Consider the following 16,885-nt stretch of genomic DNA (forward strand, 5'->3'; position numbering starts at 1 on the left):
TGCCACACAGTCTGCATTGCTCCTGCTATGGTTCTTGTTTGCCTGATCAAAGACCTGTATAAGAAGTAGAAGTAGGATGCTGGTCAAGAAGGATGTCAAAGATTAGCTTAGATTTAAATCTGAAGCGGAGTAATGACAGAAGGCAGGTGAAAGCAGAATATGGTTTGTTTCTAAACCACTAGGGTAGTTTTTGCAATATGCCATGCAGTAGGAGCAAGTGAAGTGTTAGAGAAACACTTGTCAGTACTGAAGGATACCTGGAGGAAAGTGAACATGGCATTGCTATGAAGATCAAGAGTGAATTGAGCCCAGAGATAAGTGACAGCTGCAGACTGTAATGTGGGATTTGGGCTCAGGCCCTTTCTCAGCCTCTGTGCATAGGTGGTGAAATTTTAATTGAGTATCAAACCTAACTAGTTTAATTGATGCCCTTTAGAAGTTTGGAAACATTGGCAAAAGGAAAGAGATTTGAGATGTGCCTCTAGGTCTAAGAGAATTCTTTATCTTAATGCAAAGCTAGGACATATTGATAAGGGAGTGCTGTGATAATTAAACTGCCAAGTATATATTGCAGCAGATTAACTGCAGTAAATTGTCCCTTGATTCAGACATGGAGTGTTGGCTAATATATGGGTAATGGGGAATCAGGGGCTGGTTTGCATGATTTTGAGATGCTGGTTAATTTGTGTGATACATTTAAGTGCTGTTGCCTGACTTTGAGGGTTTTGAGACAGTGTTTGTGTGTTGGTTTGTGTAATCCATTGTGCTATGTGGTTTTGCTATGCTGATAATGATTATTGGTTTTCAGTTGAAAATGAGAGCTGGAGGAATGAGTGAATCATCAAAATGGAAGAAACAGAAGAGATCACCAAGACCTCCTCGCCATGTAACTAAGGTCTCTCCTGGAACAGAACAGCCAGCAGCTAATGGTAGTAACACCACGGGTAAGTTCAAACCTGTTTCCAGAGACCAGACACTGTCTGGTCAGGAGCATTTTTTGAATCTCTTTATCTAATTTCTTTTAACATGTTGGTTTGCATTAGATTTTTTTTTTTATTTTTTTTTTTAATATTAAGTCAGTGACTTTGGATTTTCAGGTCCAGGAAAAGGGGGTTGAAGGAGATGGAATAAATATCTGATGGAGGAGAGTGTGGTCCTGTGGATAACTTGGCAGTATTTTCTGCCTTCAGTGTGCCTTACAGGGTGGTTTGTACCAAAGGGAATGAGGACCTGGAGAGGTGGCTGAGGTTGTGAGCAGCTGTGTGGTGCAGAGAAGTTTGATGATGCAGCAGGTACATGGAAGAAACTGAAAACAAAAACACTGGCAAGAGTAGAGCTAAGAGGAATGGAGCTGGGGAGAAGGTTTCCTGCAACAGGAGATTGCTGATTTAAGTGACACATTCTTTCATGTATTCCTGCAGGGTGTACCAAATGGTGTGTTGGTAACGAGGGAAGAGCAAAGTGTGACTGGGGAAAATATACAGGTAGAGCTGAGGGCTGCAAAGAAACATAGGTATCAAGGGTGGGTGAATGAGCACATCACTCGCTACAGATGTAAAGACTGAAAGTGTGCACCCACAGTCCATGAAATTTGAATAAAAGGCTGCACTCATTAAGGGACAGGGAAATAGGGGTGTGCTTATGACTGTTATGAGAATAGAGGCCTTGATGTGGTAAGGTGGCATGAAGAGTTATGTAGGGAAAAAAAGTAGAGGGAACAGCAAAAGTAGCTGAAAAGAGGTTGTGTGCAGGCAACTAATGAGTATACGCATGAATCCTTTTTCATGTGCTTTGATCCAGCCTGCAGAAATAATACAGTATGTGACTAGTGCAGTGAGCTCAAGAATATAACGTTGGGGAACTTCCTTATCCTGTTGTTGTATGGGAATAGACTAAATAGCTATAACTGGTTTTTAACCCCTCCTGGATAAATTAGTCCCTCTGGCTGCAAAGTACTCTCTCTTGTTCACTCTACGTTTTGGTGGCTCAGACATAAATGTTAACAGTGAAAGGAAGCAGACAGAAAAATAGAAACAATAGCTGTGTAAAATACCTAGTTTGACATTTACTCTGTCACAGGAAAATACTCAGTGTAGTGTGAATGATCCCAGGTGTGTTTCTACACAACAGCGTGATTGGTTGAAAACTTAAGGAAATAATATTAAATGGCATGTAACTCAGAACATCCGTCCATATGAGAACTTATCTCTACATAAATCATCATTGTATTTAAGTTTTAAAGTAGGTACTAAATTCCATTAAAGAGCACTTGAATTCCTGTAACATTTTAGAGAGAAAACTGAACTGTGGTACAAAGTATATTATTAACTCTGACCTTGTAGTGCTAGATAATGTATTAATGGTGCTTTTTAGGCCAGAATCCCGGCTTAGAGGGTGAAGATGAAAAGATTGCAAAATTGATTGTGTATTCTGTTACATTTCTTTAAAATTGAGTAACGTCCGGCTACTTAAGACATTTTCAAAACTCAAGTCACCAATAAAACACCACTGGGTGAAACTGTACACATTTCACATTCATAACATAACTCTGGTTTGTACCTTTATTACTGTGCCCTGCAGTGTATCATCTCCTTTTTACTCTTTTAAGTTTTTCAAGTTCTTCTCAGGAGCATGGAGCTGCAAATCTGTGGGTTTCCTCAATAAGGAAACTTAGATTCTTGGAGCATTGTCTCATTTAGAAATAGTAAAAATCCTCCACTTATCCATTTCAGACCCATTTGAATTCTGTTGCAATTCCATTTGTTTAGGGAGAATTGAAGAAATAGGTCTTGCCTTCCAGTCAATTTAAAATTCTCACTTTGAGGGAATGTCTTAAAAGTGTGCCACTGTATCAGAGAGTAAAGTACACTTTTCAGACCATTTTCAGATTCCTTAGTTGTAAAAACTCTCTGCACTCTTTAATTATATGATTAAGTAGTTATTGGATTCCAACTGTTGTGTTTTAATTGGAAAACTACTCGTATCTCACCTGTTCACCCATGTAATTCAGCTTAGCAAAAGAGAGCTTTGTTTATGTGCATTCTCTACATTAGTGCATAACCATCTGAGATTATTGGTAGTGTGAAGCAGTGATCAAATGAATTCTTTGTTTCTGTATTCAATGTATGAATTTTCAGTTGAGGAACAAAATAATACTGATCTTTTTGCTTATGTTTCTCATCAGCAAGCGGAGTTACTTTCATAGATGCTCCTTCTCCCAGCTCCTCTGGGAGCTCAGAAAATGTTTCATCTGCAGTCAGCCCTTCTACAGACAGTGGTATGGAGTTGTCCTCACAGGCTACCTCCAAGGAAGACCTCACAGATTTGGACCAAGTTGCTTCTTTGGGACTTAATGCAGGAATGCCTTCTAATGAGGCCAGAGTCACTGAAAATCAAAATCAGCCTGAACTCCAGGTACATGAATATAACTTCCAGAGAAAAGTTCCACCTCCTAGCAAAATTAGTTGTGAGTTTAGTGCACTCTGTTTCTGTCTCTCTTTTTGGTTGTAGGGAATATGTTCTATTTCAAGGCTCAGGGTCAGAATAAGTGTTCTTCACCATGAGTGATTTATAAATTCATAAACATTCCTTCTTTGTTTTTCTCTTGAGACCATCCCTATTGGCTCAGAAATTGTAACTGTGCGGCTCAACAATGCATCTACGTAGCTAGTTGTATTCCCCCCCAATACCATTAACCCTAATGAAAAGCGAAACTGTTAAGGGGGAAACAGAGGAATCTACACAAATCATTTTATTATTTTTAGTGAACAATTCTACCTGAGTTTGTAGAAATAGAGCTGTTGGTGTTTGGTGAAATAGAACAAAACTGAACTATGGTCTTCACCGGTAAGTTTTCTGTTGTTTCCACCTCCTCTGCAACAGTAATATTGTTGAGGGGATGGATTAGAGCTGAGGTAACATTTCAGAGCTGCAGATGTTTGGAAAGGTAAAAATGCTAAGAAGTTATTGATAGAAATAGTGTGCTGAAATTATGTGGCTTTTAAAACAAACAAACAAACAAAAAGAGCCAAATCCTAACCTCAGGAGCAGCAAGAATTGCTAGTCTATAGAAGTATCTTCAAAGTCCTTAGCCTTGCAACCTGGAGTATTGTAAAATAGATGAGAACTAGATGAACATGAAAGGTCAGAGAGGGCTGCATATTATCTAGAGCTGTGCTTTTCTCTTAAATTTTGTTTTCCTGTTCCTCTTCCATTAGTGACCTGTGTAGTTTTAATAGAGCCAAATGAACTGTGAACAAATAAGCCTCTCTTAGTGCTTGTTAACTCTTGTTTTGCTTCTTTCATTCTCAAATGACTGATATCAATGAAGAATGAAAGCCTCAGGGAGGAGAAGATCCAGTCAGCTTCTGCTGAGTCTATCCCTGAGGTCCTAGAGGAGTGCACATATGTAGCAGAACAGTCTGACTCTGCCTCAGTTCATGACATGGACTATGTAAATCCCCGAGGAGTACGTTTTACCCAGTCTTCCCAAAAAGAAGGTGAGAAGTGGGCAATGTTGCTTAAGTCCTTTCTCCTTTCCACTACTCTGTTTCCGTTTCTGCTAAGAGGGTGATAAGTTCCTGTTCTTCAGCAGGTCTGTAACAATTTCATTTGCAACACTTGTTAGGCACCTGCAAAAAGCAAAAGCAAGTTCAGAGTGCTAATCTCTCTTCTTCCTTTAGGAGCAGCACTTGTCCCTTATGGACTCCCATGTATTAGGGAACTGTTCCGCTTTCTTATCTCACTCACCAACCCTCATGACCGCCACAACTCTGAGGTGATGATCCACATGGGGCTGCAGCTGCTAACTGTTGCCCTGGAGTCAGCAGCAATTGCAAATTGCCAGTCTCTCTTGGGACTTGTGAAGGAGGAATTGTGCCGGCACCTATTTCAAGTGAGTCTGGCTTATACTAGCATGTCATATGGCACTGGGGATTCAGGAACTAGTTTGCATCAAAGAGTGTAGTGGAATTTAGTATTCTGAAGTTTGGCAGGTCTCAGTCTTCAAATAAGCTCTCTGCTGCATTGCAGTGAGAGTTCTGAATTGTGCTAGTGAAACAAGCAGTGCTGTTGCAAAGCCAGAGAGGTGTGCTTTTTTTATTCTTTAGACCAGGGCCAAGAAGTATGAAGGTGATTTGAATTAACTGTTACTATGGGATAACACTGTGTTTTGTTATAATTGGTATTGAGGTAATTATAGGTGCAAGTTACCAGCTTAGTCGTAGGCAGAACCTTTGGAGTACTAAGCTATTCATTGCACAAGGGCTATCTCAGAGGCAGGTCTTCTCCCATGTTCCTTTTCCACTAAGATGATCTGTGGATGTGGCAAAAGAATAAAGTTGTACTAGGAGAGGTGTTACCAGAAGCAGAAGGGAATTAAGTATATTCATCCTCGTTACCAAAACTGATGCCAGGAGATTGAATAAGGGATTGTTTTTTGAAATACCATTGTTGTGGGAGGCAGTGTGGCTCTCAAGGCTGTTGCAGAAGACTCCTGCAGTGCCACAGTACTGCTGCTTATAGCACATAATGATTAGCCTTTGTAATTCTTAAAAGTATTTTTGTTTCTTGTTCAGCTACTGAGTGTTGAACGGCTCAATCTGTATGCAGCCTCCCTCAGGGTGTGCTTTCTTCTCTTTGAGAGCATGAGAGAGCATTTGAAATTCCAGCTGGAGGTGAGTTTGTTTTTGAGTATCACAGGGTGCCTAGCAATGGTTTATTGGGCTTCAGTTAAATGCATATAGTTAAACAGAAAGATACAATCTAAATGTCAATTCACCTTTGTATAAATTACTCAGTGGGTTATGGGTAGGCCGTGTAGGCCTTTTCTTGGTGGATAATAAAATGTCTTTGAAACTGGTGTCCTGCACTACCTGCCTTTATACCACTTTTTAGAACAGTAAATTCAGGTGCACTGAAGGGTAGAACTGTATGAAAACTTTTTACAACCTCCACTAGAATGAGACGTCATTAAAGACGGAGTGTCATGTGGGAAGATGAAGTTTAAATCTATTTCTGTAGTCCTCAAAGCTGTTCACTGTCCTGCTTTCTCTTTTCTTTCCTAAAACTGAGCTGCCCTATGTTTCTGCCAGATGTATGTCAAGAAGCTGATGGAAATAATCACTGTGGAAAACCCAAAGATGCCCTATGAAATGAAGGAGATGGCTTTGGAAGCCATTGTTCAGCTGTGGAGGATCCCCAGTTTTGTGACCGAGCTGTACATTAACTACGACTGTGACTATTACTGCGCCAACCTCTTTGAGGAGCTCACCAAGCTGCTCTCCAAGGTGCTGAGCTGCAGCTGCTGGGCTAGAGGGAGGGAGCCGTGGGATGTGGAAGAGGAAGCCAGTAAGATGCAGAACGTAAGAATGGGAGGGGTCAGAAGGTCCTTGGTGAGTAGAATGTAGAGGTGAAGACAGCCATTTAACATTTAGAAGCAGAAGAGAAAAGAATAGCCATGGTGCTTTGATAATGTCAGAGCAGATGAACCAGTAAGTATATACTAGAAAGCGTCAAGTGAAAAATTTAGGGTGTTCTGCTGTATGCTTTAGGCTTCCCCAAGCTGTGGGGGGAGCTTCCTTCCCCCGTTAAGGTGACAGAGGCATGAAAGTTGACTAATACTTATATTTTATTTCTCAGAATGCCTTCCCAGTTTCTGGACAGTTGTATACTGTTCACCTGTTGTCTCTGGAAGCGTTGCTGACAGTTATAGATAGCACTGAGGCACATTGCCAGGCCAAAGTGCTGAGTAACATACATCAACAAGAGAAGGAAGTCGTCAAATCCAGCCCAGAAACTATGAACAGCACCAAAGAAACAAGCAATAGTAAGACCGCTTTCCTTGATATTTTTATATTAAGCTTAGCCTTGTGCTAAACTTGCAGATCTCACTTTGGTAGCTGACATAGTAAGCGCCTTAAATATATCTTTTCAGTCTTCCTGTTGCATGTTTTGTAACTACACACTGATGTTAATATCCTTCCTATTTGTAAAATTTACAGATACTAAAATTTGCCCCTTGTGGAATTTTATATAAAGGCCATGTCAAGACTGGCAGTCACAACATAAAAAGGGCATGCCATGGAATTCATGCAGACAAAATACTGAGGATACTGAGGAATTGCAGTTGCCTGGGGGGAATTCCTTTGAATGAGAATATGTTCAGTTTAGAGTGATCAGTTAATTATTTCTCTGTTGCTATCTTTTCCCTTGGCTTACGGGTTTGTTTATGTGTGAGTTGATTTGTTGGTTTGTTTGATTTTTTTTTTTTTTTTTATTTTTTTTTTTTTTAATTTCTACAGATAATGAGAGAGTACTCAGTGAGGGAAAATCTTCCAGTGCAGTCTCAGAGCCAGCTGGGGCGTGTCCTCCCACCAGTGGTTGTCTTATGGCTGACCAGATGAAGGAGGCCTGCATGGAATTGGAAGGAGGAACTGAAGCAGGTAATAGTCTCCGTGGTACCCTGACATTCTGAGTGTATATGACATTTGCTGACTGGTTCTGCTATATGACAGACCGTTGTAGCTAGTGTTTGTTCAAAATCAGGAGGAGTTACGTGGTGAATATCATTTTATCATGTGTGTGCTAAATATGCGTGCTAACTGTTGCATTTCTTCTGGGAGAGGGGTTAGTATGGTGGATCACTTTGGGGCAAAAGTCTGTGAAATTCATAAAATCAGTGCTTAGTATTTTTAATAGTCAGGAGGCCTCCAGGGGGTCAGTAACGTAGGCAGTCAGAATAGCCAGAAAATTAAAACTTGTGGATGTGTGAAAATGTCCAGGACAAGAAGCTACTCTGCAATTATGCTGGAGAAAATGTAGGTGGGAGGAATGTAGTAGTTAAATAGCAGCACATTGCTGCAAGACTCCATGACTGAAAGTTGGATGGGACTCTGTTGTGGGCTGAGTGCTATTCTGGAGATAGATTTGTCTGTAATGATGCTTTATCCTTCTAGCTGAGAAGACTATTCCCAGGAAGCCTACTCGATTTTCTTGTATCCTTCCAAACCCTCAGGAACTTATGCAGATTAAGAACAAAAAGAAGGTATGATTTGGAATATACTATACAAATGGATCTTTTGAGTGTTCTCCTTGTTTCCCATCCCATGTGAGCTTTGCATGAGTGGTCGTATCTTAGAATTTTTGAGTTCTAGTCTCTGCTGGTAAGAATTAAGTAGTCAGAATCTGCTACACTGTAGAGACAGCAGTGATTATTATCTGTTCTGGGTTAGTTGTGCTAAAAGTTGCAAGAGGCATTGGGGAAATTTTGTGGCACAATTTGTAAGCTTGATCCATCTGATTTCTGGGTGGATGGGTTTAGTTTACATTACGTGGACATAAATTGGTACTTTCATTAAAAAATGGCAGGTTCCCTGCTCTTATCAAAGCTGTAAATGGAGAGCATACCAAGAGGCACATAGTAGAAATTAACAGTCCAGCCTGCTATTCTGATTTGTTTATTATGGGTAACTGAAAAGATTGTCTTGATTGTGATGAAGCCATTCTTTGTCTAGATGTCCATTTCTTTGAACCTCATTAATCCAAGTCATAGTCTAAACTCAGGAATGCAAAACTCTGAGTGGTTCCAGTCTAGGTCTAGTGTTGACAAAGGTGCTCCATGCTGATAGCTTTGTATTTGTCTGTTGTCTTGTGTACTGGCCTGCTTGTTCTTGTCTTCAAAGAACCACTGAGTTTTGGCATTACCTATGTTCTAACAAATGAATACTGATTTAGTAATTGTTTCATTTGTAACACTTTGCATTAAGTCTAGCTTTCATGGCAGCTTTGCTGAGGGACTTTGTATAAAATATTGTTGAGAAGGCAGCTTGCATAATGCTTCCACTGTTCTAACTGAAAACCTCTCATAATACTCCAGCTTTATTGTGCTGGAAAACAGGGTTAAAAGAAATCAAGAGCATTGCCAGTGGTTGAGAGTTGCTTAGAAGAAGTTCCAGGTGGTCACAGAAAAAGGACAGTGCTTTACACTTACAGCAGAAGGCAGAAAGATACTCAAAAATCTGTTAGTTTGCCCAGGGAAAAACGTTTCCTGACCCTAAATCTGCTAATGGTTTTATCCTGAGCATGTAAACACGGCACACAAAACAATCAGTTTAAGTAATGTTGATATAGCACCAGCAGTTTCTGCTTCCTTTAACCTCTGAAGTAATAAACATTACCACAGCTGGAAAGAGGAAAAAAGCTAAATAAAAACAGAAAATAAACTATGCATCAAATGAAGATTTTTCATTGTTTCCAAAGGCAAGGGCCAGAAGCTCAGAAGCATAGGTCTGACATGATTGTAAATGCAATGCAGGCTGCCAGCAGTCTGGTCTCCTTTCAGGTGGTCTTAAGGAGTATAACCAGTCCATCGAATACTTGGGTTACAGGATTTCAAGCTTGAACAGCTGCTAGCAACATACAGTCCCTTCAGGCCTGTTATATCAGGCAGCATATGGTTATTATTTTGTTATGCCCTCACTGGGTCCTTGTGCACTCCATGCTATTTCAGTATTTTGCCGCAATTGGAAGATGTTCCCACAGGCAGGGGAAGTGGAGAACAGAGGGCTAGTGGACTCTGAGGTACTGAGAAACCCAAGGGAGCTAGTAATCATGATGGTCACGAATTTAGTTCACTAGGTCATCGCTAGCAGTTTGATCGTGATAGGAGCTAACAGGGAACTGACATTTATTCTGGTGCCTTAGTAAAGTTCATATAGTTGTTTGTGCTTTTGGTTTTTCTGAACGCCATCAAGAACATTCAGTTAACCCTTTCTTAGTCAGGTGTCTTATTACACTGTGACTGTGGTACAGTCTAGTTTCCTAAAAGAGGAATTAAGCAGGACAGAGTAGTTGACTTCCATTCAAAGCCAAAAATGCATTTGTTCTTCCCAGCCTACAGATAGCCTTGTCATGCTGGAATACCAGATGTTCCTGGACCATGTCTCACTAGCAGAATGTTTTCTGGTTCTTAGTTTAAGTTTTTGTAGCAGTTCTTCCTTGCACTTGCTGAGTAAGTGCCAAGGATTCTTGCTGCATGTCTCCTGGCAGTGAGATAGAGTATGAGAGCTTGGAGCCAAAGGGTGCAGAATAGGGCATTGGAGCAGAAATGCCGTTGTAACTGGTAGAGACGATCTTGCCGCATGTCTGGGGTTCATCAGAGACTTTGTTTACGTAATAGAGCAGGTAAGATGTCTGGGGTAGCAGAGCTAATTGGTCAGCTTTTCAAAGACAGCAGCTCATGCTTGCTCTGTCCAGTATTATTTGATAGTGAATCCTTGTGATGAATGCAGGTTTTCTGGCCTTGGTTAGCATTCTTGTCAGATTATGCAGTACAATAAACTTTATTATGCTAAGGTTGTTGTATTTTCTACTTAGCTTTTGGCTCAAATGCCAAGAATAATCTAAATTAAGAAATGCACTCTGAGCTTGTAATTTCCATAATGTCTCCTTCAGCTCCTTATAACCGGCACAGAGCAGTTCAACCAAAAGCCAAAGAAAGGGATACAGTTTCTGCAGGAGAAGAACCTTCTTGCAACCCCCATTGACAATAATGAGGTGGCCAGGTGGCTACGGGAAAATCCTCGTCTGGACAAAAAGATGATTGGGGAATTTGTGAGTGACCGTAAGAACATAGACTTGCTGGAAAGCTTTGTTGGGTGAGTAACTTTCTTTAACCAGAAAGGGGTGAAAGTCAAGAGTTCAGTGATAAAAAAGCCCTAAACCAGAGTGGAGACATAGGTTTTGTATTGCTTAGTTCTCTATGAACCATCATGCCTTAATCCTATGCATCTCTTGCATATGGTAATACCTTAGATATATATATATAGCATGATACTTGAGCTCCTTTCACTAGAGACATGATTACATACATAATCACCTGTAGGATTGTTGTCTGTCTTTTATTGGTTTTTGCCTGTTTATGGTACATTCTGTTCTGTGATCCTATGATATTTCTTCTCTCCTTACCCTCCCCTCTTTACTGCCTGTTCTCTGTGAAATCTGGTATTCTGATGCAGAAACTAACAGTGTTGTAGTCAGCAGATTTATTGCATTTCATTTCACTGCATTGCATTTCATTCTTCTTGCAGGACTTTCAGCTTCCAAGGTTTAAGGCTGGATGAAGCTTTACGACTTTATCTAGAGGCCTTCAGGTTGCCAGGAGAGGCGCCTGTAATCCAGAGACTGCTAGAAGCCTTCACAGAACATTGGAGGGTGTGTACTTGGTGGGCAGAAAGCTCAAAACTGCATGCTTTCTTGTGCATACGCTTGCCAGAATGGACATGTCAGATTAAACTGCCTATATAAGCTTACTGTGCCTAGCAGGCAGCAGCTGTTGTTTTGTTGGAGATGGTAGTGGCACATAAACGTCCAGCATTTTGGAAGCTGGAGCCAGAGCCTAAGGTTTTTGTTTGTCCCAGAGGTGATTCAGTACTGTGGGTAGCAAAATGGCTGTCTCAGGACACTGATACCACTGTTCCTGTAGGACTAATTTGTGCATGCCTTTGCCTTTCAGAAATCAAATGGGTCTCCATTTGCTAATAGTGATGCCTGCTTTGCCCTGGCCTATGCGGTTATTATGCTGAACACTGACCAGCACAACCATAATGTCCGCAAACAGAACGTCCCAATGACTCTGGAGGTGGGTGTTACCAGTGTTAGGCACCTGTCTTCTCTAGTTTTGATACCAGTGTAGTACCTGTCTTTATCTAAGTGGCATTCTCCTTTTTTTTCCCTGTGCATTTTGAGAGGGGAGCTGTGGGTAAAGGGCAGTCTGAGGAAATACAAACTTAGCAGGCAGCTTGACAAGTTTATCAAAAGGCTTGTGTGTGTGTGTGTGTGTGAGCAAACTGTTCCTTAAGACATAGTAAGAATGAGAAGATTGTTGCACTGCTGTGGGCTTCTAGAGGGTTCAGGTCCTGTATCAGTGCAGTGGTACAGACCTGTCATTCTGATGCCTAGTCTTCTTTCCTTGTGGGCAGAGATGGGTTGCTCCACACTACTGTCTTTAAGAATAGTGTTTAGCCTTTGAGCTTGGAGGCTGCATGTTGAAGAGCATAGGAAAATCTCCTTCTGGTCCCATGAAAAACAAGCAGAGTACTGATCTTAGCCAACTAGTTAAAGCAGAAGATACTAGGAATTAACGTTGGTATAACTTTTTTTCAGGAGTTTCGGAAGAACTTGAAAGGTGTGAATGGAGGCAAAGACTTTGAACAGGACATACTGGAAGACATGTACCATGCCATCAAGTAAGAATAAACCTGTGATCTCCTTGTATGCGGAGAGCAAACTGGAGTTGCTTGGTCTGTGAGCCCTCTGGAGAATATAGAAAGCAACTTACTGGTCATGTGTCTGTTTGCCTCATACCAACTTCCAGCTCCATGTGGGGCTATGTTAACAAGTACCATCACAGTGATTGCACTGGATTTGTATCTTTGGATTCTTGCTATGGTATTTTAATCCACAGAGCTTAAGCTAAAGTTAAAAACTTTACTTCTGTCAACATGCAAAACAATGGCTGAGTAAGACCAGCACATGTGAAATGCTGTATCTAAGAAAGCTCTCTTCTCTAGACCAAGCCTTTAGACTTCTTTAGAACTTTTTGTGTTAGAAAGTGTCTAGAGAGTGTCTCCCCCTTAGGAGAGCACTGGTGCCCTAACATAACATGTCTCAATTTCACATGTTCTGCTTTTGAGTTCTTCATAGGAGGCTGCTGTCTGCATCAATCTCTTCTGCCATCCTCTGGAGCTCTTGGCACAGTGACAAGTATTTGAGGAGAATTCCTGGTGGCTGAGGCCTTTTTGTGCACAAACTAGGTCTGGGTTGGGGAGTTTAATAATAATTCAGAAATCTAGCTTATCAGTAAATCTAGGTCCAGCCAATTTGAAGCTGACAGGATAACATCTCTGAGGAGACGGGATGTGTCTCTCAGCTGATTTCAGTCTGCAGTGGCAGACAGTGGCTAGGGCTGGAAGCAGGACAGTGTGATGAGGCTGATCCTCCCTTTTGAGCCTTCTCCAGGAAAGTGGGGATGCTCTCTGTGCTGAATGTGTAGAAGTTCTTCAAGAGGTAGCTCTAGCTTTCAAGTAGAGCTCTAGTTCTGATTGGCCTGTTTCCCATAAAGGTGTTCTTAATGTTTTAAGTAGTGCCCTGAGAATATTCTCATATATTTTCATTATCTAGTGCCTCTATTCCAATCTATTCTATTTTATCATCCTTTCACCAGATACTTCAGCTTTTTCAGTATGTTCTATGGCTAAAATAGTTGGTCTGTCATTTCAGTACTGCTTCATCTCAGATAGATTGCCTCAGTGTCATAGTTGATGAGGAGCTATTTGTTTTCTTTTTATTATTTGGGGCAAGGCTGTAATCTGTGCAGAGTAGTGCATGATCTCTTCAGGATCTCAGCATTTCACTTCTGAGCACAGTTTAATCTCCCGAGACTTTCCAAGTAAGCCATTCACTTGCTTCTGTTGGTATTAATCAAATACGGGTTCTTAGAAAAAAATGTGCTATTGACTGCAAACATATTTTCCTATATAATCTCAGTAATTATTTGCTTTTGTCAAAATATGCAGGCACCTGAAACTGAGAAGAGCTTATTTCTTATGCATAAATCAAGAGGGGTTTATGGTTGTTGTTAGCACATGAAAATTGCTTCTGTTGTTTTGATTGTTGCAGAAAGACCTCTACTTTTCAGACTGGCTGCAACCTACTGTATTTAGTAGATCTGAGACTCTTGCTTGATTATGTGGTCATTTGGAGAGGGTTCTCTCTTGTGCAGGTCAAGGGAAGTATGCATTTAGGTTGATATATATTAACCTGGGATTGCAAGTACTACTTGGCATTAATCATACTTCTTTTATTATTGTATACCTTTAATCCAGTTAGAGTAAGGTAAGCTGTGGTACCCTGGTTATGAATCACCCATCATATATTTCTTGACTTATCTTTAATTTTGTACTACTTGGCTTCCTGACACTTGATTTTGGCACAATAGGAATCTTTGCGTTATTCTTACCCAGCAACATGCCTACTGTTGACTGCAGTGATATGACAATTTTTTTTATCTGGGACTAATGAGATATGCAGAGCACTCTTAATGGGGTGAGAGTTGGGATGGGGGCAGTGAAGCTGTACCAGTGGGGGAGGGTGGAAGCTCTGGCAGTGTGCTGTCCAGAATTTCCCATCACTTAACTACAGTATGTGTTGCACTTTGCACTTGTAGTGTAAGGTAACTGTTTCTTCAATACTGTCCTTACCTGGTTGCTGCTGTGTGCAGTTGAAAGCCACCAAACTTCCTATACAAGATAGCAGAGAGGGGCAGGGGAAGCAGGCAGCCCTAGGAAAATAGAATGTTTCAGGAGCTGGGAAAATTACTCCAAAGTAGGTATTGCCTAGCTTGGGGACCATGTAATGAAAGGCACTGTGTAAATGTTATGTTTGGCTCAGAATGAAAAATTCAACCTTTCTGCCTTTCTCCCTTGTAGAAATGATGAGATAGTGATGCCAGAAGAACAGACGGGCCTGGTAAAGGAAAACTATATCTGGAATGTGCTCCTACATCGTGGTGCCACTGATGAGGGAATATTTCTCCATGTGCCTCCTGGAAGCTATGACCATGATCTCTTCACCATGACATGGGGGCCAACCATTGCAGCACTTTCTTATGTTTTTGACAAGAGCTTAGAAGAAACAATCATCCAGAAGGCTATCTCTGGTTTCAGGTAACTCATGCAATCATAAAGATGTAGGGGAGTTAAAATATGGCCATTGTCTCCTGTTTACCTTCTAGAGACATCACAGTGAATATCAGCTGTTATTTTTCTTAGTAATTGAAGAGCATTTTATAGTGACCTGTGGTCCTCTAGTTTTTGTTCTGTCGTTTGTATTGATTCATCCCATCTTGGCCTTTCTTGGTTGCTGCTCACTGTTTGGCTTGACTGCTGTGCTGTAATAAATCAAAGTGCCTGAGGTACGTATTTTTTAAACTCCAACCTGGTTATATTTGAAAGATCTGCTGACATAGCTGTGCTGCTTAGAAGTGAGGAGAAAAAGTCATTTTTAACTTGCACAGCAATGTTGGCAAAATCCCTGTATATGAACAAAACCTCTGGTGTATGAGGCCATAGCAAAACTTGCTATCTGTGGAAACTGTATTAGAACAATCTTTGGTCATGCTTAAATCCCTGTCAAATGATGACTTAAGCATAATTTTAAGCTCTGTTAATATACTGCTGTAACCATGATCTCTTGGAAACTAGACCTCCACACTACTTCCAATATTGGCAACTCTCTTATGTCAAGACAGATTAGCTATTCTGGCTCAGCTCTAAGTGGTCTGTGTTTAGATTCACTTATTGAAAGTGACAAATATCATGATCTATGGAGGAGGATTGAGATTATTTGAGGGATAATATTAGACTTCTATACCTCAGTATTCATTTGGAGTAAGTGGAAAGGGAGGTCTAAAATGTCAACAGAGAGGCTTTCTGATTTGCTATCCTGAGACAGTCTTGTCTGTGTTGACTTCCTACATTATTTTCTGTCATCTTCTTTCCTCAGAAAATGTGCAATGATTTCTGCTCACTATGGCCTTAGTGATGTGTTTGACAATCTTATAATTTCCCTCTGCAAGTTTACAGCCCTCAGCAGTGAGGTAAGTTTGCAAGGAGGGGAAAGAAGCATGGCTTTTATTATATCTGATCTGTCTTCCTCTGTTAAGCAGTAAAATTTGCTTATTTTAGTTATTACAGTATCCGTAGGTACCTGTCAGGCCCTGGCCAGAGTTTTGGGGAGGAGGCAATGAAAAGTGAATAGTGAAGTAGGACTTCTACAGCACAAATATGCAAATCTGACCTCACAAGTGTCAGTTTGCGCAGAGCAGAATGTCGTGCTGTAGAAGTGTTCATTCCAAGTGTTCCCTGTGATCAAGACAGTGATGGTCCGTGATCCCAAGCAAGCCCCTCCCAAAGTGTAGGGGCTGTACATCCACCCAGCATAAGGAGGTTAGAAAAACAAGTACATCAAACTGTTGTTTGGTGTTTGGAGTCTGGTAATAAGATGTGCTGTTAGCCCCACTTTCAGTAAGCCCTAAAGACCTATTCCATGGAATGTACTGTGAAAATAAATTAAAGGTACAGGGGTTGGTGTAAGCTTTTCTTGCCCAAATCTGTTGGTGTGTTACAGCGTTAGCCTGTTTTCCCCCATAGTAGTGTGTGGCAGACTGTGCTTTTGTGCTGAGGAGAAGACAACAGCAACATCTTTAGAGGGTCAGAACTTGCATAGACTCCCACAGCATTTCTCTGAGAACCAGTGCAAGACCTCCATTGTGCAGAATAGAATTGCCATACATACAAAAAAGGGGAAATGGAATCATTCAAGGCTGAAAGCATGGGAATAAAAAGGCCAAAATGGGTGATTTTTCTTCCTTTTCTTTTTTTTTTTTTTAATCCCATGAAGGGATAGCAGAAAATGGACAGTCCTGCAGATTAATCCAGTTAATGGAGTTAGGCTGCAGGGAGATAGAATTGCTTGGACTGTGTGTTTTGTGCATTCTGGCATTGATAAGAGTGAAAAAGTACCAGACTGACTATTAAAAAGCAAAGAAATCCCAAGCAGTCCTGTTGCTGTAGATTCCCTCATCATCCACTGCTCACAACAGTAAAGGTGAAATGCTTGATCCTCTCCAGGCATACCAGACCTCAAGAGTACCAATAGATAAACAAGCGGAGGAATGTGCACCATGAAATTAACTGTTTGACACAGATTTACACAGTAGAAGCAACTAGACTGAGCTTTCAGAGGCACCAGCTATTGCCAGCTGCATCCCATTTAGTTGTGAAAATGGAATCTGGAGCAGTCCGAGGTCTGTGGAAATTTAAGCAGG

General features: G+C 40.9%; 1 protein-coding gene across 7 annotated transcripts in view; it reads left to right on the forward strand.

Annotated features, from left to right (window-relative positions):
- Positions 1-16,885, forward strand: part of GBF1 (golgi brefeldin A resistant guanine nucleotide exchange factor 1) — a 106,776-nt gene that overhangs the window by 75,416 nt on the left and 14,475 nt on the right. For all 7 annotated transcript variants that reach the window (XM_062606751.1, XM_062606753.1, XM_062606752.1 and 4 more), the window contains 15 exons: positions 809-944; positions 3,185-3,414; positions 4,331-4,499; positions 4,683-4,894; positions 5,577-5,675; positions 6,093-6,287; positions 6,640-6,826; positions 7,302-7,442; positions 7,956-8,044; positions 10,453-10,655; positions 11,088-11,211; positions 11,513-11,638; positions 12,163-12,245; positions 14,487-14,723; positions 15,562-15,655. In XM_062606751.1, coding sequence (XP_062462735.1) covers positions 809-944; positions 3,185-3,414; positions 4,331-4,499; positions 4,683-4,894; positions 5,577-5,675; positions 6,093-6,287; positions 6,640-6,826; positions 7,302-7,442; positions 7,956-8,044; positions 10,453-10,655; positions 11,088-11,211; positions 11,513-11,638; positions 12,163-12,245; positions 14,487-14,723; positions 15,562-15,655 — 2,325 coding nt within the window. The remainder of the gene's footprint in view (positions 1-808; positions 945-3,184; positions 3,415-4,330; positions 4,500-4,682; positions 4,895-5,576; positions 5,676-6,092; positions 6,288-6,639; positions 6,827-7,301; positions 7,443-7,955; positions 8,045-10,452; positions 10,656-11,087; positions 11,212-11,512; positions 11,639-12,162; positions 12,246-14,486; positions 14,724-15,561; positions 15,656-16,885) is intronic.

The sequence above is a fragment of the Pezoporus occidentalis genome, unplaced genomic scaffold (assembly GCF_034315485.1).
Source record: "Pezoporus occidentalis ecotype Australia unplaced genomic scaffold, CSIRO_AGI_Poc_V1 ctg98, whole genome shotgun sequence".
In the NCBI taxonomy this organism is placed as follows: Eukaryota; Metazoa; Chordata; class Aves; order Psittaciformes; family Psittacidae; genus Pezoporus; species Pezoporus occidentalis.